This window comes from Chenopodium quinoa, unplaced genomic scaffold (genome assembly GCF_001683475.1).
Source record: "Chenopodium quinoa cultivar QQ74 unplaced genomic scaffold, ASM168347v1, whole genome shotgun sequence".
NCBI lineage: Eukaryota > Viridiplantae > Streptophyta > Magnoliopsida > Caryophyllales > Amaranthaceae > Chenopodium > Chenopodium quinoa.
Window position 1 is genome coordinate 2,970,263 of NW_018744080.1, and position 26,491 is coordinate 2,996,753.

The following is a 26,491-nucleotide window of genomic DNA, read 5'->3' on the forward strand; positions in this document are numbered from 1 at the left end:
CTCAAATCTAAGGTTTCTCAAGGACAGTATGTATGCAGTTCAATGTAAGGAGCTGCATACGTCCCACCTCGTTGATTTCGATCTAGACCCAATGCTAGAAGATTGTAAAATCTAAATCAAGGCCTCACTACAACAAACTTCTTTTTGGGAATTTAATCATACAATTATGAAGTGGATTATACAGAATGGCAAAATAAAACTCATTCCTGCCAAAAACTAGTGATATTATGTGATAATTCAAGCTAATGCTTTAAAATCACATCTCATAATCAATCTTTGCTTGATTGCATTTGCATAGACCAAATCTATTTCTCCTTAACCTCTTGAAGCATTTCAATAACTTTTTTCATCTTAGGTCTTTTGGCGGGCGTGGTATCTGTGCACTGCAATGCAACCTTCAAAGCTGCAAGCATTTCTTTTCTCCAAGCAAATGAAACTGTGCTAAGCCTTGCATCGAGTATCTGCTCCGGAGTTTCCCCCCTCATCGGAGCACTTTGTACCCACTTCACCAAATCTGCTCCCTCGCCAAATGCCTCCTCAACTGGTAGATGTGTTGTAAGAATTTCAAGCAAGATAACACCATAGCTGTACACATTTCCTGGTGCAGTAACTTGCATGGTGTATGCATATTCTGGTCACCAAAGCAAGAGTTTCTTCAGCAAGTTAGCATTAAAGATGCTCATAATATTATTAATACACTGACAACACGGATTAAAGATAGAAAATAAATTTTGAATGTCAGAACAGACCTGGGGGAATATAACCAAATGAGCCGGCAACTGCACTGATACTTGCAGTTCCTCTGGATGGATCAAGAAGCTTTGAAATCTCGATCTCAGCAACTCGAGGACTCATGTTTGCATCTAAAAGTATATTACCAGAAGAGATATCAAGGTGAATAACAGCAACACTGTGAAGAAATGCCAACCCTTCAGCTATTCCAATAGCAATGGAGAGCCTAGTAAGCCAGTCGGGTTCATACTCAGGTTTCTTTGTATTCTCATGAAGAAGTTGGAACAAGGTTCCATTGCTCATGTATTCATGCAGCAAAAGGGCAACATCCTCATAAATTACAAAACCGAGGGGTCTCATCAGATGATCATGGTTTAGTCTTCCCAACCTTTCAAGCTCCCTTATCATCTTGTTCTGGTGGTGAATTATGGTCTTGTCCACCGATTTAAGACTTCTTACCAAGAGAATGATCCCTGAGGGCATGGTCGCCTTGTAAACTGTGCTAAAAGTCCCGCTGCTAAGCTTGTTTGTGTCCTTGAAAGTTGCCTTAACAACAGCATCAAAATCTATAGCTTGCCTGAAATTTTCAACAAAGATATTGCCTGCAGTTATCAGTGGTTTGCTAGTAGCACTATCATCCACAATGCCTATGTCTTTGGCCGAATTTTCTTGTTTCTCTCTCATCATGAACAGCAGAACCACCACAGCGACAGAAATGAAGACTGCCAAACCAGAACCAATAACAGCTAATACGATCCTGTAAGATATCTTGTGAGTATAGTTATCCTGATCACCTCCATTGTCACAAGATAAACTCAATGGCTGACCACATAGAGCCTTATTTCCTGAGAAGCTAGAATTTAAGCTTTTCTGAAATGGTACAAAAGCAGGTATAGGGCCAGTGAACAAATTGTTCGAGAAATTAACTTCTATCAAACTTAGCATGCCTTTGAGTGCTGAAGGTATTGATCCAGACAGTCGATTGTTGGACACATCTAATGAAACCAACTTGTCGAGCTTCCCTAACTCCGGTGGTAGAGGTCCATGGAGATGATTGAAGCTCAAATTCAGCGATATCTGCAAATTTTTCAGGCGACCAATATCAGGAGGAATTGTGCCAGTTAGATAATTAGTGGCCAGCTGCAAATCCAGTAATTTAACACAATTCCCAATCTCATGTGGTATTTCTCCTCTCATAGAATTTTGACTTAACAGCAAGAATTGCAATCTAGAGGTGTTGCATAAGTCAGCAGGTATGGTGCCATTGAATTTGTTGTTGCTAAGATCGAGCTTGTTAAGATTTCTGTTACGAAGAATGGACTCCGGTATATCTCCAAACAGGCTATTTTCTGAAACTATCAATTCCTGCAGATTACTGAGCTGCCCTAGTTCAGGAGGAATGATGCCAGTAAACCCATTCGAGGCCAAGTTCAAGAGAGTGAGGTTCGAGCAACGAGCAAATTCCACAACAATCTCCCCTGAAAGATTATTGTTGTTAGCCTCAAAATATGTAAGGCTAGTTAAATTCCCAACAGATTTTGGAATACTGCCTATAAGATTATTGTTCCCAACTCGAATGCTCGAAAGGTTATCACAGCTCCCAATCAATTCAGGAATTGTTCCTGTCAACCTGTTCTGAGTAAGCACTAAAAACTCCAACTTCCCCTTAGCAAACAGCCCCTCTGGTATAGACCCATCAAGCGAATTCGAGTGAAGGTTTAACAACTCGAGTTCAGACACCGAACCCAAACTGTCAGGAATTTCACCACCCAAATCGTTCTCATAAGCAGCAAAAACTCTAAGATTAGTTAAATTTCCAACCCATTTCGGAATTGAACCATTCAACTTGTTACCAGATACCTGAAAATCCTGCAATTCTACTAATGCTGCAAGTTCATCAGGTATCCCACCAACAAGAATATTGTAAGAAAGGTTCAATGCTTTAAGATTCTGAAGTTTTCCAAACTCAATAGGAATTGAACCCACAAATTTATTAGTAGACAAATCAAGAAACTCAAGCTCAGCTAAACTACCAAAAACAGTAGGAATTGGCCCAGAAAAATAGTTATTTGACAGGTCTAACCATTTCAATGCTTTGAGGTCAGAGATTAGAGTGACATTACCTCTAAGCCAACGGCTAGAAAGATCAAGAACTTCAACAGTTTGATTTGAACTACAAACAATACCTCTCCAATTGCAATAATCTGAACTATTAACACCCCAACCTTGTACCCCAATTTCTTCATTTAGTGCAAACATTGTAGTTTGATCAGGGAGTTCAGACCTTACTATTGTTAGAAACCCAACAATAAGCAAAATTGAGGAAAAAAATCTTGGAATTTTCTCAAATTTTGTGTTTTCTCTTTGAAATGAGCACATTTTTTCTCTCTTTCTGTGCTTTTGCTCTCAAAATTCAGTTAACTTTCCAGAATTAGAAAGTACAATGTGGGTATGAAATGAAACACCCAGAAAATCAAACAAAATCTAATACAAAATTATCAAAAACCCAGATGGAAATTTTCATTTTTTGGAGGAACCCATGTAAGAACAAATAACAAATGGAAAAATTCAGTGAAAAGTTGCAAAACATTCAATGAAAAAATTTCATTTTAATACACAATGTGGCTATGAAACTGAATACTCAGAACAGCAAACTTAATCCAAATGCAAAAAAATCAAAAACCCAGATGAAATTCTCATTTTTGGAGAACCCCATGAAAGAAATTTTCCAAATTATGAAAGGAAAAAAAAAAAAAACTAATTTTGAAAAAACCCCATTAAAGTAGAGCTGAAAGTGAAAATGTGCACATATGTGTGTTTGAAAAAAGGAAAGCTGAAAGTGGAACTTTTGAAGAAAGCAAAATCAAAGGAGAAATTGGGGCAATAGTAACATAAAAGGGCGGTTTAATTTAATTTGTTTTTTGTTGGTAATGAAATGAAATAAAAGGAAAGAGACACATTGATTGCAAAGGACCAAAACAGGTAATGTAATGAAATGTAGTGTAACTTTATGGTAAAGAAAGGAGGGAAAAGGGAAGAAGAAAGAAGGTGAAAGTTGAAAGAATGAAAGAAGCATACAAGATTACAGAGTTACTGTATTCACTAATTTCACGGACCAGGTGTTTTCCCTTTGTCCTACGCTCACTGTCACTTCTTGTTCCAGACGGGCGTTCATTGGTTTTTTTGTTAGGGGCGGGCAACCTTAGCATTGATTAGGCTTCGTTTTCTTTGCCATTACTCCCTTCATTTTTTTAATACTAGTATTTGATACGCTCTTGTGAGTTGACATGATCTTTAAAAATAGGTGAGCGTACCCTAAGTAATCCCTGATCGAACCCTCAAGTAATCCCTGATCGATTTATTTAAGTAAACCCTGACCGAACTCCTTAAATAACTCATAACCGAGTAGCTCGAGTAATCCCTAACTGAGTAACTTGAGTAATTCCAAACTAAGTAACTCGAGTAACTCATGACCGAATAACCCCTCGAGTAACCCCGAACCGAGTAACTCGAGTAACCCCTGATCGAGTACCCATCGAGTAACTCTTGTCCGAACCCCTCAAATAACTCCTGACCGAGTAACTTGAATGACGTCTGAGTAAATAACTCGGGTAACTCTTAACAAAATAAATTCGGTAACCCTATTATAATTTTTACCTAAATTGTATTACATTATTTATTTTATTTTTTTTAGAGAACATCATTTACATGTTGTTGAGGTCAGGATTCATTTTAAGGAAAAAAAAAGTTACAAATTCTCTTTTACTATTTAAAATAAATAAACAAATGTGTTATGACTTATATGAGTGACTTTAGACTTTTTTATTTATTTATTTTTTTTTATTTTTTATGTTAAGTAGTTATTCCTTACCTTATTTTTGCTTTTTATTCAAGAAAAATATAGTTAGGTCAAATTAAGGTTAAGGAAAATATAGGTAAAAAGAATGTATTATTTTAACCTGGTTTTGATGTTATATGTCTAAAATATTGCAACAGTAGGCTCCACACCTATTAATCAATTCATGTCTTGTGTCGATCATATTTAGGAAAATTTAAGCAAACTTAGATTCTAGAACTGAACAAACTATTTGTAGATTGGGATGGATTCTTCCTCTATCTTGTTTAAAGTCAAAAAAAAAAAAAAAAAAAAAACATTCACTTCAATTTTGGTTTTTTTTTTTTTTTTGGCCAATATTAGGCTAAAAACACGGATTATAACTATAAGGCATCTAATTGTTACAATTTTCATTTATAATTATTATTATTATTATATAATATCAAAAAACCTACAAAGTCAATCAATTTAAAAGAAATTGGTGGGGAGCCGAAATACAATTTGGGCCCCACTCCTTTAGCTATAGCAAAAGCCTACCCTAGTGAAAATATGAGCTGCCGCACGAGGCCCAATATCTTGCGTAGTCGAGAACCTCTAAACCCGCTTCAGCAACGCTACAGCTTCCTTCACTAATTCCCCAAGAGAAGAAAAGGAGAAGGACATCGAGATGATTTCAATGGACCCCATGAAAGCTCAATATACTATTTGGGTGGTTTGAATCATCCATTTTGCCTCAAAATAATCAATTTAGGCGTTTAGTTTTAATACACACACCTCCTGAATCAACTCAAAGTCATCATAGGATTTTTTTTTATATAATCGATTAGTGATCATATATGGCTCCAAAAAATATTATATGACCTCAATATGCATTCCCCTATCATCTTGAAATACTTCAATACTAGGTCTCAAAACCTTCAAAACTGGTCCGAAAGCATGGTTTATAGTCTTTAGTTTTAGACAATTTTTTTACTTTTAGGGACACAATTAAAAAAGTTAAAAAAAAAAACAAGTAGAGGTATTACCCAGGGGCGGATCTGTTAAGGTGCACAGTGAGTCACGTGACTCACCAGCACGCGCGCGCGCACACACACACACACACAAAAAAAAAAAAAAAAAAAAAAAAAAAAAAAAAAAAAACACTAAGAGACCGCCTATTACAGATAGGGGGTCTCTTTGTTGCTTCTATTTGAGATTAGCCCACTGTTAGTTTTTAAATATCAAATAGACCTCCTATTAAAATATCAGATAGGTGGTCTCTTTGTTGCTGCTATTGCCACCACATCATTAGAGACCTGTTATCTAGATAACATGACTCTTTTTGTCGGCCATTGAATTAGAATAATTTTTTGCGCAACTTTCATATTTCATTAAAGAGACCTGTTATATTTAATAACCAGTCTCTTATATTTAATAACCGGTCTCTTAAGTTATCTTTTTTTAAAAAAAAAAATAATTCTTGTTTTTAAGTAAAAAATCGGGTTTTTTCATTTTTACCACCTTCAAATAATGACTTTGTCGAATTTACCACCTCCAAAAAAAAACATTTACTTTACCACCTCATAAAAAAATTAAACATCAGTTTTACCACCTCATCTGAGCTCAGGTGACGGAAAACGCTTGTGGGGCCCAGCATAACGGCTAGTTTTTGATTTTTTCCCAAATTTCTCTCGATTTCCCTTTTATTTAAACCTAGTTCTTCATTTGTACACCAAATTCTTGCACATTGGAGATTAATTTTTGCGATTTTCTTCACAAATCAGTATTTTTGGGCAACCTTAACAATCCCAAACCCTCTAATTATCAAACAATCAATTGAACTCCTCGACAACAAGCATCAAATAGGTAAGCCATTGTCGTTAATTCTCTAGCAATTTTCGTGATTTCTATTGTAATTTTTTGGCAATTCGTTGCGTGATTATGTTGCATTTGCTAAGAGTAATTGAAATTGGGCGTTTTGTGAGGTCAATTAAACCCCAATTTGAATTAAAATACTTAGGGTTCATGTAAGATTAAATTAGATTGGGGGTTTTTGTTATGTGAATTGGCTACTGAAATTAGGGTTATATTATGGTGATTGTGTTCAAATACAATTAATTTCATTCTTGTTCTTACTGAATTTCAGAAGGGAATGTCTTCAGTTAGCATGTCACCCTCAAAGGAGAAAAAATGCCAATGTGGAGTTCCAATGTCTAGGCTGACTGCTTGGACTAGGGAGAACCCAGGACGCAAGTTTAGGACCTGCAAATTCTATGATCCTGTGACTGAGTCAAGGGGGTGTAAAGCTTTTGAGTGGGTGGATCAACCAGATGGAACACCTTGGCAAACAGAGGTGATTAACAACTTGCTGCTGGACAAGAAACTAATGAAGGGAGAGCTGAATGACATGAAGAGGGAAGTTGATGATGTTAGTGGACAAAGGAGGTGCTTGCTCAATGAGATTGACAGCTTGAAGATGAAATGCAAAGCTCTTAGCACAGATAGGAAGAAGATGATCAAGGAAGTGCATGGCAGCAATGCAACAACAAAGAAAATGCTCACAGTACATGCTATTGTTGTGTTTTGTTGTTTTGGTTTGGTACTGGGTATGTATTTTAGATCTTAGGTTCATTTAGGAATGCTTAGAAACAAAAAAAATCCCCAACTTATGTTGTGTTTTGTTGAATTATTATGTGTGGATGTTGGGATGACATTTCTTGTACTACTTTTAACAAAATCAATGAGAAATGGAACTTTTTGGTAGAAACATATCACAATTCGTATTAGTACTTGCAACACAATGTTTGAAATTGTTTTACATTGGCTGAGACAAAAGTTAAGGCACCTTTGTGCAAAATCATTGTTCAACTATCATTGTTCAACTACCAAATAAACTTGGTTGTCTATTACAAAATACTAATGAGTAGACCTAGGGTCACAGTTGATTGAGATCCTTGTCCTTCTTGCTTGTCATTACATGAAGCTTGGACCTGGTCTGTATTTTGACTTTGGGAGGAGTAGTTGTTGGCACTCTTGTGGGCTGACTCAGGCTCCTGTTGCTCCTGGTAACAGGCTGAGTTGGCAAAGGCTCTGTTCTTGTTGCAGGCTGGCTTGACACAGCAGTTGCAGATGCAGCATTACTTGACCCAGCCTGTGCTGTTGTTGGAGGCTTATATTGTGGCAACTTCAGTGCAGCCTGCAATCACAGTATGACAAGACTCAGAAACAAAGCCACTAAATACACTCAAGTCACAAAATACACAAAATACCTGTCTTGCTGCTTTCTCTTCACTTTTCTTTCTCTGTTCCTTAAGCCAAGGAGTCTGCATCTGTGGCCTCCCACCCTTTGGATTTGTTGCAGGTGGGTTAGGCTGTTCTGGTGCTGCTTCAGCCTTGCATGTTTTGGCAAAGTGGCCAAACCCACCACAGTTCTTGCATTGTTTCATCACCTTTGGCTTCTTGCCCTCAGGTGCTGCAGAAGTGCCCTCCCCTGGTTCAAGCTTTCTCTTATTTGCCTTAGATCTTCCTAGCTGCACTTTCAGCATAGGTGGCAAAGGCTGTCTGAGCTTGACCTTTTCCCAATTCTTAGGGCCAGGCATTGGCTGTATTGGGTTCTCATATGCAGCCAAGTATGTCACCCTATAGTAATGTGGGTGCACATACAACTCAGGATCATCCCTTTTGTCCATTATGCAAGCAAATGCATGGACACAAGGTATTCCTGTCAACTCCCATCTATAACAAGTGCATTTTCTCTCTTGCATATCCACAATGCACTGATCATCCTTGTATTTCACCTCATAAATTTCATCCCTTGAAGCTGTAACCTCACATGTCATGGCATACTTCTCCAACCCATCAAAGACTTTGTTGACAAATGGGGTTAGTAAACCTTCCCAAGACTTTACTGCCTCCCATTTGTCATTACTCCTCTTCATCATATATCTTCTAAGCCATTCCATTTGAGTTAGAATAGGCTTGTCTCTGGCATCTCTAATCACTGCATTAAATGTCTCACACATGTTGTTTAACAACATGTTAGACTTGCAGTTTGTAGAGAAAGCATGCCTTGACCAGTGCTGGGGGTCAATGTTTGACAACCACTGGTATGCTTCTTCATCCAAAAAATTGATACTTTCCATAGCAACTTCAAACTCAAACTGATACAACCACACACATGACAACCATTCAACACAACATAGACACATGGCATACAGTTTTCACAAAATAGAAAGACATGTAAATATGTGCAAAACTAAATGTTCCTAGCATACATTATAGTTCACCATAAAACTGACATAAAAGAACCTAAATAGAAGCTTACCAGAGTGCTTGCCCTAGCAGCAGCCCAGAACAATTCCTTGAAAGTTGCACCATGAAATTTCAGTTTGAAATTTGACCAAATATGCCTCACACAAAATCTGAGCTCAGCTTTGGGGGCCACATCTGCAAATGCTTCTATGAGACCCTACACACAAGGCAAAACTAACAAGTTAGTGTACAGAAAATTCAAATAAAGCAAAGTAATTTAAACACAAACACAACCCACTTACTTTCTGTCTGTCAGACATAAAAGTCAAGCCATCTCCTTGGTCATACACACAAAGTGCCTTGAGCAAGCTCTCCAGAAACCAGCACCAGTTGTCCTTGTTCTCAATCTCTGCAGTTGCCCAAGCAATTGGGAAGATGGAATTATTGCCATCTTTTCCAACTGCAACCAAGATCTGCCCAGGGTATGCCCCTTTTAGATGGCACCCATCCACCCCAATTACTGGTCTGCAACCAGAAATGAATCCATCCCTAAGTGCAGCTAAGCACACAAACATCCTCATAAAAATTGGTCTTTCAATTTGATTAATATCATCCACCACCACATTACACTCACTCCCTGGGTTCCATTTCAGCAGTGCCTTCCCATAGTCCCAAACCTTTGAGTATTGCTCTGATGAAGAGCCATATATTATAAGCTTTGCCCTGCTTCTAGCCAACCAAGCCTTGGAGTATGTAATTTTGATCCCCAAGTCATTCAAGGCCCTGTCCTGAATCTGTTTAATCTTCCATCTGGGGTTGCCCCTGAACTCCTCCAAGTACCTGTCAGCAAGGAACTCTGCTGTCACCTTGTTGTTCATTTTACTCCTAACACACCTATGCTTCAGCCTTAGTGTCTTAATTTGCCAAGCCTCTGATTTCACAAGCCTTGTTGCATAAAACTTGAACCTACACCTAACACCCTTACTACATGTACACTTCACTATCCTACAACTGTTCTTGTTATACACACACTTGCATTTCCTTTTGCAATATGCTGTTAGCCTCTTTGAATCATTGTGAAGAAGGTAATACTCATACCTATTTTCAATTGCATGTTGTCTCAAAGCTTTTCTCATTGTTTGCACATCACTGAACCTTTGACCAACTACAAATTTGATAGCCCTTTCAAAGTCTGTCTCAGGGTTAAACCAAGTAACACTACCCTGATCATCATCTGAATCACCTTCCACACTCTTTAGCTCATCAGAATCACAAGTTGCCTCCTCTTCAACCCTCACTTCAATTTTCTATAGATTTCTTTCTATGTCAAACCCTATGTCCTCATCATCACTTTGATCCCCTCCTTCAGTAACTCCCCTCAAACTGCCTTTCACCTCACTGTTAATATGGTCTACATTTTTCTTCAACCACTGTTCATCATCATCAGAGTATAAGTCCTCCTCTCCCTCATCAACTTCTAACTCAAAATCACTCAACTCAGAATCAGAAGACTCTGTATCACCATCCTCATCACTAAACACATCACTGTCATCCCTTAAGCTCCTCACTCTTTCTTTTATTTTTCTCACTAAATTAGCAAAATTTCCAGTCTCATCCCCAACCTTAGCCTTACCCTTATCTGGAGCAGTGAGTTTACCCTTCCCTTTATGTGTATTAGCATTCACTTTCTCTGCCCTAGGAAGCCTCTCCTCAGCCTCTCTGTCATGTATAACAATGCCTTTTAACCTAGGGCTTCTCCTAAATGGCTCTTCTTCAGTGGGCTTACTAAGTTCTGGGCTGGGTTTGTATACTTTAGGCCCACCAAACCTCTTTTTCAGTTCCTTCCTTTGTGCAGGGGTTAGCTCATTCCCAGATATACATTTGAAGGGTGTTTTGTTAGTCCCTTCAATTGGCTCATGACTGGTAACATACATCTCACATGCCCCCTCTTTGTTCACCGACTCTAGGAAACCATTCACCTCACCATCAACAAGCTCCCTTTTACCATTCACCCAAGACTTGCCCTTTTGTTTATACCAGCAACTAAACCCCCTAGGAACCTTCACATTCACATACACAAACCCATGTATAGCTGCTTGCCTCAAAAAGTGTACATCTATCTTATTTTTTTCCACCTTTCTCATCCAATAAACCCACCCACCATCCCAAGTTAACACCCTCCTATTTTTACCAGCTAAAGAAGGTATAAAGGCACCCCCTACTGTAATTTTTAAGTTCACTGTGTCCATTCTGTAACAACACCAACAAAAGCACACACAACAATAACCAATTTCAGTAATTACAGTAAACAACAAAAACCAATTCACCAATTACAGCAAGTAAAAGCAATTCACATTGACTATGCACTAAATTAACAGTAACCAAGTACATCTAATTAACTAATTATTTAACAAATGCACACTCTAATTCAGTCAAAGATTCTCATAATTAGGGTTTATAATACTTTAATTCACAGATTCCCCAAAAAGGCATACTTTACCCCAATTGACAACCATAAATCCAACGAAATGTACTAATAAAGGGTTTAAAGTACCTCTTGTAGTCAGGAATCTCGATTTCTGTCAGCAAATTACCAAGCTTTTGGTCCCCTCACCCCGTGGAAGATGACAAGAGAAGCTGATGTGTTGCAATTTTGTGGTTCCAGCTCGATTTCAACCACCTAAATTGATCTAGGGTTTCAGTTTTTACAGAGAGAAAGAGAAAATTCAAAGGAGAGAGAAGCAGTTACAGTGAGAATCAAGAAAAATCAAAGGAAAGAGAGACCAAAATTGATGAGGAAGTGAGAAATTTGGTGAGACATTGATTATGGAAGGTGGAAGGTGAGAAAAGGAGGAGACAGAGGGAAATCGATTTTAAAAGAATTAAATTGGAGGGAAGTGACAGTTAACTGGGCCCCACAAGCGTTTTCCGTCACCTGAGCTCAGATGAGGTGGTAAAACTGATCTTTAATTTTTTTATGAGGTGGTAAAGTAAATGTTTTTTTTTTGAGGTGGTAAATTTGACAAAGTCATTATTTGAAGGTGGTAAAAATGAAAATACCCTAAAAATCATAAAGTTAGTTTAATGTAATAGTTTTATAGTATGTATTTTTATATCCTATTTTTGGATTGAAATCAATTTAGTGAAATATAATTTTTTTTTATATAATTTTTGGATTGAAACAAGTGATCAATTATTGATGGTGACTCATAAGTTCGAAAATCCTGGATTCGCCACTGGTATTACCTATAGACCTCTTTATCCGGGTAGGCAATTTATGTGGTTCGAACCATCCACTTTTTCTTGAAACTCTCAATTAAATCATTTACGTATACACTTTCTCTCATTCACTCAGACACCACAAGTATTCATGTAACCTGATGATGGTCCAATAGTTTTCAAACAACATTATATGTCTCCAAGATACGTTCACTGCGATCTTGTGAGTTTTTGACACCGGTTCGTTATGAAATTTTCAAAATTGATTCAATTTCGTGTATGATATAACCAATGACGGATTTTGGGCCAAAAAGTTTGGGGGGCCAAGGTTTGATCCTCCAACCTTTTGCTCAAAAATAACAATACTTAACCACTATATCATAACATTTTAAGTGTAATTATTAGAGATTATATTACTTAAAACCAATAGCTTAGAAAAATTAAGGGGGGCCGGACCCCGTCCCGTCTCAACAAAGGTCCGCCCCTGGATATAACCTTCAAATTTGGCTTTTAAATAACATTTTTAGATCTAGAAAAATTATACAGGTGCTTCATGCTAAAGAAAACAATTACGAAGTGAGATTTTGACTTACTAAAGGTTTTTAACTAAATATAGATAGCATCAAGTGCATGCATATATGCAAAGTTTTACAATAAGGTTCATCTACATTAGAACCATTATTTGGTTTATAAAAAAAAATCATTATTTGGATATGAAGGAATATTTATCCCCTTTAATTCTTTATTCAATAAACATGAAGATGAGCAAGATATTTTAATTTTTAACTAGACAAAAGTATAGAATATATTCTAGTTAATTAAACTATAGAAAAGGAAATTAGGTGACTAACCCTAATTTAATTTTATTTTATTAATATAAGAACTATATAAGATTCCTTTCAAAAAAAAAAAGAACTATATAAGATCCATCCCTTTTGGCTTGACTGCGGTTTATGATTATGGGAACGTTAAATAAAATCTGTTACTAATGATGTTACCCATAACACATGACATTGGCAATAATTTGACTCATTAATAACATTTTAAGAGCTACCCAATCTTTGCTTTCTTCATCATTTGATTGACTATTATCTTCCATTGTTCTCTTTTCTGAAACCAATACCCAACTCGACCCCACCAAAATTATTAAAATAAAAAGAAAATAAATTAATAATAAAAAGAAAATAAGAAAGAGTAAAAGTGTGAAGGCATGCAACTATATATCAATATATGCAAGGTAGAGATCTATATAATATAGTAAAATAATCCGTACAATTTTATTTTTTTTGTATTGTTTAATTAGTAAATTAGTAGACAAACTAGAATCACATCGCCTATAACTTTTGACTTTGGTTGAAACAAAATCATGTTATTGTTTGGTTGGTCACACAAGAGGTACAGAATGTCAATATTTATATATAAAAACAACCACATTCTTGTCAAATACTAATGAGATGATCTTGTGAATAATTTTTAAACATGAATGCCATTTTTATAGACTTTATTTATATAGCTTGCATTGTACATTTGTACGTAGTTTTTTTCTTAATAAATTGATATTTTTATGCGAAAAGGATAGGTATGTAATTATTATATTTTATACTTCCTCCGTTTTTTATTATTGCACCATAGGGATTTGGTGCAAATATTTTGGCAGTGGAAAAAAGTAAGAAAGAGGAAGGTAAAAATACAAAATTGTCCATGTGACTTATTGATAAACAAAAAAGTAAGTGTGAAAAAACAAGGGTATGTTGGGTATTTGTAGTGTGAACACAAATAATATTTGTGAAACTTCCTAAAAAGGCAAGTGGTGCAATAATAAAAGAATGGAGGAAGTAGGGGTGAACATGGTCTGGTTTGGTGCGATTTGAGTCTAAACCAAACCAAACCAAACCGCAAAATACGGTTTGGTCAATTTTCCAAACCAAACCAAACCATATTAGTATTGAAACCAAACCAAACCAAACCGTTGAAAAGGTTTTCGGAGGCTGACAAAGTGACGTCGACCAACGTCTCTGTGAGTAAAGATAGAGAAGGATAGTTATAGCGGCCCATAGGCGCGAGATGTACCTTGTGGGGGGGGGGGGGGGCGGTCCCCTGGACATAGTCCTTTTAGGCAGTGGCCGTTTAGTCCATGGTCCATTGGATGGTCGGTGCGGATGAGCCACATGCAGGGAAACTTGCACGTGTGGTTCTGGCCGGGCTTTCCTGAGGTATCTAATAACCCTGCTTTTGCTCGCTGCTGGCGCACCTCTCCTAACTATTGCCCATTTATTCTGGTAATAATGCGGTTTGGTGCGGTTTGGTTTGCGATTTATGATGAGACGACATTTTTTTCCTAAAAATTGTCAAATATTAATAAATTTATAATAAAGTTCAAATAATTAGCCCAAAGGAATTCAATTATACTACAAAGTTTTAATAAAAATAGCAACCAACTAATCAAGTGCTAAGTGATAACACAATAACACATAATAAAAATAATACATAATATATAATAACTATTTGAGAATGAGTATAAAGTATAGTAGTATACTGACCGTATAGTCTTCTAATGATTTTTCATGTTTTTTTTTGTTTTTTTTAATAATATATACGCAGCAATAACTTTTTTAATTTATTTAGAAATTATATAAATATTAAAATGCGGTTTACTGGTTTACGGTTTGGTTTGGTTTATAATTTTTGAAAAACCAAACCAAACCGCAAACCGTACTTCCTAAAAAATCGAAACCAAACCGTATTTTTCTAAACCGTAAACCAAACCAAACCGCTAAAATACGGCTTGGTCTGGTTTGGTTACGGTCCAGACCAAACTGTGTACAACCCTAGGAGGAAGTATTTCAATAATTCAATTTACCTTGTGGCAAGGAAGATTAAGGTATGGTTAGATTTTTTTTCAAGAAAAAAGGTAGATTAAGGAAATTTTGAACTTGTTTAAAAAAAAAAAAAAAAAAAAAAAAAAAAAAAAAACTAGATATATAGTTTGTTTGCTTGTTTTCTCTTAATAAGACATTACTAATAATTTAATGGATCGGACCATAATAATAATAATCAGAGTTTCCCGCGTGGCACATCGTGTGGTAGGGATGGGTTACGTGCTCAACACCTTATGGATTGCTTGAGTGGTGTTGTTGTGGCTGTCTCAGACGAGTTGGTTGACTCTATTACCGGGGTGGTTAATCTGTTTCTAGCTGGTAGATGTCCTATGGAACTAGGAGAGTATATTGCTAGTGCCCCTCTCACACCCCTTGTCAAGCCCGGTGGTGGAATTCGTCCTATAGCTGTGGGTACCGTTTGACGGCGTCTGGTTTCGAAAGTCGGTGTTGTTATGGTTGGGCAGTCTTTGGGAAGTTACTTTGATGGTCTTCAATTTGGCGTTGGGGTTTCTTCAGGCGGTGAGGCCATTCTTCATGCTGTGAATCGATTACTTGAGGTTCGTGGATCTGATGTTGGTCTTTCAATGTTGTTGGTGGATTTTCGTAATGCCTTCAATCTAGTTGATCGTGTGGTCATGTTACGTGAGGTCCGTCGTCGTTGTCCAGGTATTTCGCAGTGGGTTGAATTCTGCTACTCTAATCCAGCCAGATTGTATTATGGGGACCACACCTTATGGCCGTCTCAGGGGCTGCAACAAGGTGATCCCCTTGGTCCTCTGCTTTTTGCTTTGGTTTTACAACCCTTGGTGTGTAAAATCAGAGATACTTTTGATGTATGTCTTAAGGCTTGGTATTTAGGGCCTCTTTTTGGGTTACATCTTAAGTTTCTGGCCTAAGAAGACCCCCGAAGCAGGCTTGTGGGTGTCTTTCCACCTAACATTGCTCGACCTTCGCGTGGTGTTAAGTTCCTTGGTGGTCCTGCTAGTTCTGATTCTGGTTTTAGTAGTGAGCTTGTGATGCATAGGGTGACCAAGACCATTGCGCTTATGGATAAGGTTGCTATGCTGGATGATCCTCAGTGTGAGCTATTGTTACTTAGGGCTTGTACTGGAGTTTCTAAACTCTACTTTGCGTTGCGTACTTGTCCCCCTAGTACTTTTGAGACGGCTCAGCGCACTTTTGACGAGGCTCTTCGATCTTCTTTGGAGCGTATTGTTACTGCTTCAGGACCTGGGTTTGGCGATTGGAAGTGGTGGCTTGCCACTTTACCATTTGCATTTTGAGGGCTTGGTGTTTATTCTGCAGGTGATGTTCGGCATTATGCTTTTCTTGCTTCTCGGTTACAGTCTACTGGGTTGCAGACAAAACTTCTACGACATGATGACATTGTTGGTCATGGTCGAGCTTTTGAAGACGCTTTGGGTCTGTTTAATGGCGCGGTGGAGTCTGATTTTTTAAGTAATCCTAGTGAGGTCGCTGCCCCAAAACTCATGAAGAAATTGGCAGACATATATTTCACGAAGGTTACCGATTCTGCAGAATCCACCTTTTCATTATCCCCTCGTCTATCAGCATTGTGGAAATCTCAGCAGGGAGATCACACGTCTGCTTGCCTTCGGGCCGTTCCTATTTCAGGATTGGGTCAGACTATGAATGCAAAGACTTATCGATGTGTATTTTGCTACCGATTGGGTGTTCCGTTGTTCTCTGCCTCGACACCGTGCTCTGCTTGTTCGAGGGTTTTTCCAGGGCATATTTTTGGCGATCACGCGGTGTCGTGTGCTGGTATCGTGGGTATTAATTAAACATAGACATAATGTTGTTCGGGATACCCTAGTTGATGTTTGCTATCGTTCGATCTGGGATTTCAGCAAGGAAAGAGGTTGATATTGGGTTGTCTGGAGGGAACGACGAGGCCCTCAGACCTGCTGATGTGTTACTTTATTCTTGGGATTGCACTAGTAGAAAAATAGCAAATGACACCGCTCCAAACCCAGCCTAAGGCACCGGTTTGAACCGGTGCCAATGTGGGGGGTGCCAATAACCCCCCTTTTTGGCACCGGTTCAAACCGGTGGCATAATTGATTTTTGGCACCGGTTAACCGGTGCCATAACTATTCCTTTTTTTTTGTTGGGAATTAAAGTCAATTGGCACCGGTTAACCGGTGTCAATTCATGTTATTTATTTATTTATTTATTTAAAGTTTGTTTTATCCACACATACAATCAGAGATATATTGATCAAAATATAATCAGAAACATATAACAAGCTTGAATACGAAATATAATCAGAAATATATTGATGATTAAATTGTTATTTTACAATACAAAAAAATAAAATAAATTACAACATCAAAATCCAAAAAAAAAAAATTACAACATCAAAAAAAAAAAAAATTACACATCGAACAAAAAAAAATTACAACAATAAAATAAAAATTCCAAAATCAACACTTTGATTCTTCACCTGCATCAATTAAAACACCGAATTAATAAAAACTCACAATAAACTAAAATTACGAAAATTAAACCCAGAAAATAAACCCAGAAATCACGAAATTAAAAGCAAGAAAATAAACCCAGAAATCCCCCCCAAAAAAAGAAAAAACCCCAAAAATACTCACGAACTGAAAATAAAAAAATTAAAAAAAACCCAGAAACTCAAAATTATAAGAAAAATTGAAAAAAATACAAAATCCCCGAATTACTTAACAAGAATGGCTTAATACAAGTACTTCATCCATTCTTTTTAACATGCATGTACCTAGAAAATACAAAATCCCCGAATTTTCTCTTTTAAAAACATCCAGAAAACTCAAAAAAAAAAAAAAAAAAACCCAAAAGACACATGCTTGTACCCAGAAAAATCGATTAATTAAACACAATTTTTTTTGAAAGAATTAAACACAAAATTAAACCCATAAAAAACGAGAAAAATCGAATTTAAATATAAAACCGATTAAATTCGGATAATTATACCCAGTAAAATTGACAAAACTCGAATTAAAATCCAATAATCAATTAAATAAACCCAGAAAAATCGATTTAAATCCAAAATCAAACCCAAATTTAAGTCCAACAAACTCGATTAACATCGAATTAAACCCATAAAAAAACCTCTAACTCGAAGGATACCCAGAAATTGTTGTTGATGTTGATGTTGGTGGGCTTTGCGGCGGCGGTCGACCTTTGTGGTGGTGGCAGCGGCGGCTTTGCGGCAGTGGTGAGATTGTGGTGGTGGGCTTTGTGGCGGTGGTCAAATTTGTGGTGGTGTAGATCAAAGAAAGGGAGGAGATCGAAGAAGCTAGGGAGAGGAGATGAAAGAAGATCGGTTGAGAGAGAGGAGATCGAATATGGGAGATGAGAGGAGAGAGAAGGGAGAAGAGGAGAGAAGGGAGAGAGGAGAGAGAAAGAGATCAGAGGGAATGAAATAAAGAGGCAGAGTGACCGATTATATTTAGGGTTAATAATGTGATGAAACGGTTTTTTTTTTTAACATCTTTTTGGCATCGGTTTGATCTGAACCGGTGCCATTTCTCTTTGTCTAAAAACCCGCCCATTTTTAGGCCGATTTTTGGCACCGGTTTGGCCTGAACCTGTGCCATTTGGGGGTTGCCTTTTTGTATTTTTCTACTATTGTTGGGTCGCGATGTCTGTGTAGATTTGACAGGATCTTCTCCTTTGACACAGCCAGGGCTATCTGACTTTATTCCTGGACGGGTTGTGGCTGATGCAGCTCAGCGGAAGCGGGTTAAGTATGATCTGAGAATCGTTGTCAGGCGATTGGATATGGATTCATTCCCTTCTCCTTTTCTTCGTTTGGTGAATTAGAGAAGGAGATTGTTGCGTTGCTTAAGCGAATTCAGAGGTTCTCGACGACGCAAGACATTGGAGCACGTGCTGCAGCTCATATTTTTACTAGGGTAGGCTTTTCTATAGCTAGAGGAGTGGGGGCCCAGATTGTATCTCGACTTCCCGCTAATTTATTGTAGGTTGTATGACTTTTTGTTTTGAGATATAATAATAATAATAATAATAATAATAATAATAATAATAATAATAATAATAATAATAATTTTACCAGCTCTGTACTCTGTACATAATATGCTTATATACGTTATAGAGTTTACACATCACTATTGGTAAAATACCTGTCGATTCAAATAACAAAAATAGAGAAGATGAAAGGTGTTTCGGGGTTTTTTGATGTCCTGCGGGAGAGTTACAATTCCGAGACTGGAACCGGACGCCTGTACCTGCAAAATAACGGAGACTCCTGTGAGCTCCGCCTCCAACGGTCAAGTTAGTACCTGATTAAGGAGTAATTAATGCGGAAATTAAAGTAATAAGGTCTCTCTAGGTGAGAGTGTTTAATGTAGGTAATCTGCTTTGTTAGCGAGATCAGCCGGTTATTACTGTGTGTAATTAATGTGTTTGTTCCGTAATGTTTTTCGTGTACTTCTTGTGGTTTTTCTCCTTAATGAGGATTAAGGGAGGTATTTATAACCTTGGGAAACGTGCCCATTCTAGGTTTAGGTAAACCTAGGGCCGATTGGGCTTCCCTCGGAAGTTGGGCCTGGGTGGCCGGGTTCTCCATTAGGCATGGAGTATGCCACATGTCGTGACATAACAGGTCCAAGGTGGACGAATAAGCGCGTGCCACGTGGCAAGCCCTGACAGTTCCAACCAGGGGACACTTGGCAGGACCTGATTGGTCCACGTGGCGCATTCCGATTGGTGGGAGCAAAATCCCCTAATCAAAAGGGAAAATACTTGATTGAAGATCTCAAACTCACAGTCGCGCCGTGGAACAATAATCCACTGCCTTAGAAGGGAAATACGTCACCACCGGTACAGGTTTCCTGATGACGCACGCCCCCTAAGTTTAACGCAACTCTCCCCGTAATTCGTGCACCCGAACCCGAAGAGTGGAATTGCTCAAGAACTGTTCAGATCTCAAAGGGTAGGTTTTTGTTTATGTGTTTAGGGTTCAATCATATAAAAATTATGAATACAGGAAAGGCAAAGCTCATATTTATATGTGTCCCGAAATTAGGAAACAAATAAACAAACCGACCTAAGGAAAAAAGGCGGGCCCGATCGGGCAACCAGCCGCCCGATCGGGCGCGAGATGAAGTTTTCCAGACCTGGTGTCGCGCCCGGTCGGGCGAACCACCGCCCGATCGGGCGATCTAGAAAACCCACCTCGGGCGAGCCATCGGGCTCGAGCCGCCCGATCGGGCTTGAGCCGCCCGATCGGGCTCGTCAAAAACTCGAGTCCGTCGCCCGGTCGGGCGCGAGAGTTCTCCTATTTTCCTTAGCCACCTCCGCCTGGTCGGGAGAACCACCGCCCGATCGGGCGCAAGAATCCGTTTGCATTACCTATTTCCAACAATCCCCCACTAATGCGAGCGTATCTTCAACATGAAATCTGAACAGTAAATGAAAGTCTTAGTACTTAAATGCTAGTATCCAAAGATTTGAACTAACACATTAGTGCACAAGGTTTTCAACACTTCCCTAGTGAGTATCCTAAGATTTGAACTCCTAGGAGCGAGGAAGGGACCTTGTATACACATACCTTGACTTTAGAGGTTAAGCAACTCCGCCAATCTTGGCCTACACCTTGGGCTCTCATGAGTACTTCAGGAAAACTACACCACAATTTTCCCCTTGAAGGAGGCCACCCCTCGTACTCACGTAGGTGTTCCGTCTGTGTATAAAATACACATTCCCAGCACATCTAGGGTCTTTCCTTGCAGGCTTAAAACACATTCAAGCACCTTGCAATCCCAAGATTTTTCTGTGCAATGGAATAAGAACATTAAGAACGAAAAGTTCAACCCTACCAACTCGACAGTGCATCTATCAATCCACTGTTCAATGAGCTCTTAGGCTAGATGCATTAAGGGATACTCCCAACCTCAGTCATTCGGTACCACTATCGTTCCCTACTCAAGTAGTAACAGGGCTAGTGATTCTAATTCATTTAAGGATCACTATTGTTCCCTACTCTCAAGCAACTGGGCTAGTAGTATTAAGAGCAAGCAATGCTCAAACTTCCACCTTCGGTGTCATTATCAATCCTACTCTAAGAGCCACTGGGCTAATGGTCTTAAATCCACTTAAGAACCATTATCAATCTCTGCTCAAAGAATAACTGGACAAATGACATTAAGAGCCATGCTCAACCTTACTGAATCCACCTAATCAACAAACCACTGAAAAAAGTTATAGATTCAATAAACATAAATGGTGTAAATCCAACAATGAGTCAACAAAAAACAAGGCTCTAGACCCATTCAGAACAAAAGTTCAACAAATTAAAACACTTCGGTGTGTCCATGTAAGCTGTCTCAATTGACCACCCAATCTGGGTTATGGACATATTAAGAGCACTTAAAGCTCAACCTGCAAACATCAAACAACAAGTCTACCAAAGAATCTCATAACCATATAAATTAGAGGGTTATTAAGCCAGATCACTTCAGGTTGTAGACTCAATTTTTAAACTTCGTCACTAGAATAATTTAAAATACCCCACAGGATCTTAAATATATTCTCTTAGTCAATCAAGCACTTACCTTTGCTTCATCCTAGTATAAGGACCTGCTTGATTCTTCTTTGCTTTCACGTACTCTAACATGAGTATCACCTCCACAAGTTCTGTCTAACTTTGTCACTACATTTGTAGTTCCTGACAACATACATAGACACTTGTGAAAAATAATGTAGAGAACATGAGGATCAACTTACCCCCACAATGGACAAACTTCCAGAGATTAATTTTTGCAACAATCATCTTCTTGACACACGTCATCCAATCTAATGAACCTTTGCTTCATAATGGATAGTGTACAACTATTTGTTTTGCTGCTCACTCGAAACAGAGCACCACCTTTCATCATGTAAAAACCATGCACTGAAGAGGTTCAACTAATCATCGTTGTTCATTCAATCATTGTCTCTTAGAATTTACTGGATAGGTACTTGAGAAACTTTCTCACTTTAACCTTCATCCCTGTACTATCTAAAACTCAGAAAATAATTGAGTAATTCTCTCTTGACAAACAGAATGAACAATATAGTTCACAACAAAACCACTACACGTCAAGAATAGTTTGTTCATCATTTAGATTGCAAAACATTAGCACATTTGAATTAAACATCAAGGCCAAATAATAAAAATAACTCTGGCTTAGGCATGATAAATATAATTTACCAAACCACTTTCTCTACATCACAATAATGAGATTGATGCGTACCTTTATTAGTTCATTGGCATACTGCCTGGAACGAATCTATTTATCTCATTATCTTGTACTTTTTTCTTGGCTTAGAGACACATATACATCTTTATCTCAATAAACAACATGCATGTGAAGTTAACAACTTATGATTATTCTAGCAAATGAACTCTATCAATGCGAACCATAGTAACATCACACATGCATCAAGAAGTTCAACTCACATGCCAAGAAAAACTTAACATAACAAGTTAGAGTACTCAAATCTAACCCCCACTCACCATACATATCACAAAGGATACAACATCATGAGCAAAATACCTCATCTTCTAAGTTATCACCTGTGCATGCGTTTTAAATACACACCCTTGATTTACAATCAATCATGCTAGGAAGCTTAAGCAACCTTACTGCAAATCAGACAAGCTTAGAACAAACCAGGTGAGTCATAAGAGTTGGTCAGCACCAAACTTACAGAATAAATCCTAACAACACAATATCTTACCTTTAGCCCATTTCCAATCGACCACCTTTCAACTCACCTTGAAAGATACTTACAACTGATGGATTTATAATAGCAAGGAAAGATATACTATTCTCAAGCATATAAGACTCAAAGGAGCGCACACTAGCATTAACATGCTTCTTTCAACAACTAGTTAATCAAGGTGTATTCATATTGTTCATGATTTTTCCATTCACCACTACATGAATATATACCACACAACAAACATCTACATACAACTTTCGATCAAGAAAGTAAAACCAAGATGATATAACACTAGTTTAAGCTTTAATCCAATACACCTTAGATGATGAACTCATCAACTTTACTGGCAGAATAAAGCTTAGGAAGCAAGAACAAATCCTATGAATGAGCAAAACTAACATGTCGTGTCATAGGAAAACATATACTACTACTTGAGACATTTCAAGGATTTAACATATCAAGCTCATACATGATAAACATAGTAGGTATTCAGCATACATATCACCCACAGTCCCACAAGCCTTCATGCCTTACGTGAAACATATCTAAAAGTCAATTCTTTATTATTGGAAACCCCCACATCACAGATACCACATGAAAATAATCATGGATCAGGTAACAAATTAGGGAGTATAAACCAAATTCTTGGGTGAAATACTTACTAAACAAATAAACAACTGATACATATCTGCAACCCCACAATACTAACATTCACAGAATATTAATAGTTTTTAAAGACATATAGAATGTTAATTCCCATCCTTACCTCATGTGGGGCACTTACGTTTCAAACTTGCACGGCCATTCTAGCTCTGTTAAGTCAAGCCTTTTTTATTTTGCTAATAAGCACGGAAATCAACCCGGTCTCAACTAGACCATCAACAAGGAAAAGTAATTGCTAAACCTCTAGAAAAATAAATACATTTCAAGTTCGTGAACACAGCTAATTAAGGTCACAAGAATTGAAAGAACCAATAATTCTAAATCCCTTTTTAATCTAAAAAAGAGACACTTACAAGCTTATCACATACTCCGTGCTCAACAAAACATTGTCCATGATTAGGAGAAATAACAATAAAAACACTATCATAAGATAGAACATATTTATATATCACCCCTAATCTACTAGGACAAATCACATTAAAGTCCATAAGCATAAATAAATTATCATTGGACAAAACATACATTAGCAGAGGTAAATTACTTGTAAAACAACAAGTCAACAAATAGATAGCCACAGTTAAACATCTCTTACGGAAACCTTCCTCCTCAGAACCACTCTTGAACAAGAGTAACACTAACATACTAGTCACTTAGTCAATCTCAAGTAACTCAAAACACCCCCACATTGCATTGCAATTTTCATAATAATAAAGTTATGCATATAAAGCAGGGTCACATAATAATAGACACTGTATTGTGTAAAGTTAGACATTAATTAAATAAATTTGAGAAGAAACTTATCTGATATCAAGTACAATCTACCCGTCGGGGAGACTGCTACCATTGGGCTAGCAATCGTTCATCCACCTCGCCGGAACATGAAATGCAACCATGTCATATCATGCGGCACCCCTCGAATCTTTGATTAATAGCTCCCCTCGAATCTTTGATTAATAGCTCCCGAACAAAATCAAGTTCATCAAAGAAATTCTAATTACAGTGCGTTAACATCACAAAAAATATGATTTAATTGTCCAACTTAAATGCGTCATCATGGCATCAAATCTTGGAGCCCAACAATGTTAGAGATCAAAAATTGCGCTCCAACTTCAATTTGCTATGAACATATGATTCCCACCAAACAATATACTCCAAGATTAAGATAGCTTCTTTAATCATAGATTGACCGACATATGCGATCAAACATAATTGAAAAACAATTAACTTCCATCGTATGATATTAATGGAGACAACCAATTTCTGATTTCCCTTTTTTTTTCTTTTAATATAATCCACCAAATTGATTCAGCCGTAATTAACAGAGATCGGCAAATAAATTTAGCCTTAATATCCTTCGTCTCTTATTGAACAGAACGGCACACAATTAAGGAATCAACAGTATAATAAATTAATACTATTTCCCTTCTAAATTGTTGGTAAAATACCTGTCGATTCCAATAACAAAAATAGAGAAGATGAAAGGGAAAATACTTGATTGAAGATCTCAAACTCACAGTCGCGCCGTGAAACAATAATCCACTGCCTTAGAAGCGAAATACGCCACCACCGGTACAGGTTTCTTGATGACGCACGCCCCCCAAGTTTAACGCAACTCTCCCCGTAATTCGTGCACCCGAACCCGAAGAGTGGAATTGCTCAAGAACTGTTCAGATATCAAAGGGTAGGTTTTTGTTTATGTGTTTAAGGTTCAATCATATAAAAATTATGAATACAGGAAAAGCAAAGCTCATATTTATATGTGTCCCGAAATTAGGAAACAAATAAACAAACCGACCTAAGGAAAAAAGCCGGGCCCGATCGGGCAACCAGCCGCCCGATCGGGCGCGAGATGAAGTTTTCCAGACCTGGTGTCGCGCCTGGTCGGGCGAACCACCGTCCGATCGAGCGATCTAAAAAACCCACCTCGGGCGAGCCATCGAGAGCCGCCCGATCGGGCTCGTCAAAAACTCGAGTCCGTCGCCCGATCGGGCGCGAGAGTTCTCCTATTTTCCTTAGCCACCTCCGCCCGGTCAGGCGAACCACCGCCCGATCGGGCGCGAGAATCCGTTTGCATTACCTATTTCCAACAATCACTAAATTATATCTTTGCTTATACTTCCTTCGTTTATTTAAATATTATTGCGATATTATTATGAAAGTTTCACAATTATTACTCCATCCGTTTGTAATAATCGTAATAGTAAAGGTGGACACAAATGACAAAGTATGAGAAATTAAACTATAGGGACTAGTGAGGGACTAAGGGCCTGTTCTGATATACTGAACTGAGCTGAAATGAACTGAACTAAATTGTTTATGAGAGAAGGAAATTAGGAACGGAACTGAACTGATTGGAGTTTAACTAACTGAAATTAAGCTAAAGAGAACGGATCCTAAAGGGGGGAATTTTATACTCGTAATGTAAAGTATAGTTGGCATGCATAAATCTATTAAATTGTTAGTAGAAGAGAGAAAAAAATAATAATAAATAAAAATAGTGTGAGTGGGGTTGATATGAAACAAATAATAAAATAGTAGTGGATCCCTACCAAAATAAGGTTACAACAACTTTTCTGTGTGCCTGACCACACCGTGTGGCAGGGGTTACTTATTTAGGAGTTACTTGTATGAGTGACTTATTCAGGGGTTACTTGTATGGGTTGCTTATTCAAGGGTTACTTGTAGAGGTTACTGATTCAGGGGTTACTTGCTCAGTCAATTAGCGTGGTTTATGTGTCAGAGCAACCCTTGACTGACCGAGTAACCCTTAACCGTATAATTTACCCCCGAATGAACGTATAACCCCTGATCAAACAAGTAAACCTTAAATAAGTAACCCTAGCATAAGTAAACCCTGACCAAACGAGTAACCTCTGAATAAGTAGCCCCTACAAGTAACACCTAACCAAACGAGTAACCCCTATCACACAGTGTGACTAGTTACATATAAAAAAATTGTGTGTGTGTGTGTTTTTTAATCATAAATTATAAGATACTGTAATTATCTTCAAGGGATACTGTGGTCATTTTAATTTTAAGCTTTATGAGTGATTTTTATCATTATTTTGTTTTTGAATTTTAATTTTATTTTTAAGACAAGTAACTTTTATATCAAGATAACTATGGTCTACGGATCATTTTAGGGCAACTCTAATTTCTATGTACAGATGTACTCATGTACAGTACAGTATTATAG

At 37.8% G+C, this 26,491-nt stretch overlaps 3 protein-coding genes across 3 annotated transcripts; all 3 read right to left on the reverse strand.

The window, feature by feature from the left end:
* Positions 1 to 141: 141 nt before the first annotated feature.
* LOC110691494 (leucine-rich repeat receptor-like tyrosine-protein kinase PXC3) lies at positions 142 to 4,093 on the reverse strand. The gene is made up of 2 exons (XM_021868430.1): positions 750 to 4,093; positions 142 to 631 (listed from the first exon to the last, which is right to left on the reverse strand). Exons 1-2 carry the CDS (start codon positions 3,109 to 3,111, stop codon positions 306 to 308), a joined length of 2,688 nt encoding a protein of 895 aa, XP_021724122.1. The 5' UTR covers positions 3,112 to 4,093; the 3' UTR covers positions 142 to 305.
* A 3,979-nt stretch (positions 4,094 to 8,072) lies between these two features.
* Positions 8,073 to 9,955, reverse strand: LOC110691368. The gene is made up of 4 exons (XM_021868286.1): positions 9,100 to 9,955; positions 8,871 to 9,014; positions 8,210 to 8,706; positions 8,073 to 8,076 (listed from the first exon to the last, which is right to left on the reverse strand). Exons 1-4 carry the CDS (start codon positions 9,931 to 9,933, stop codon positions 8,073 to 8,075), a joined length of 1,479 nt encoding a protein of 492 aa, XP_021723978.1. The 5' UTR covers positions 9,934 to 9,955.
* Positions 9,956 to 10,104: 149 nt separating this feature from the next.
* On the reverse strand, positions 10,105 to 12,149 carry LOC110691496. Its single transcript, XM_021868433.1, has 2 exons — positions 11,352 to 12,149; positions 10,105 to 11,047 (listed from the first exon to the last, which is right to left on the reverse strand). The coding sequence occupies exon 2, from the start codon at positions 11,044 to 11,046 to the stop codon at positions 10,105 to 10,107; it is 942 nt and encodes a 313-aa protein (XP_021724125.1). The 5' UTR covers position 11,047; positions 11,352 to 12,149.
* Positions 12,150 to 26,491: the final 14,342 nt, after the last annotated feature.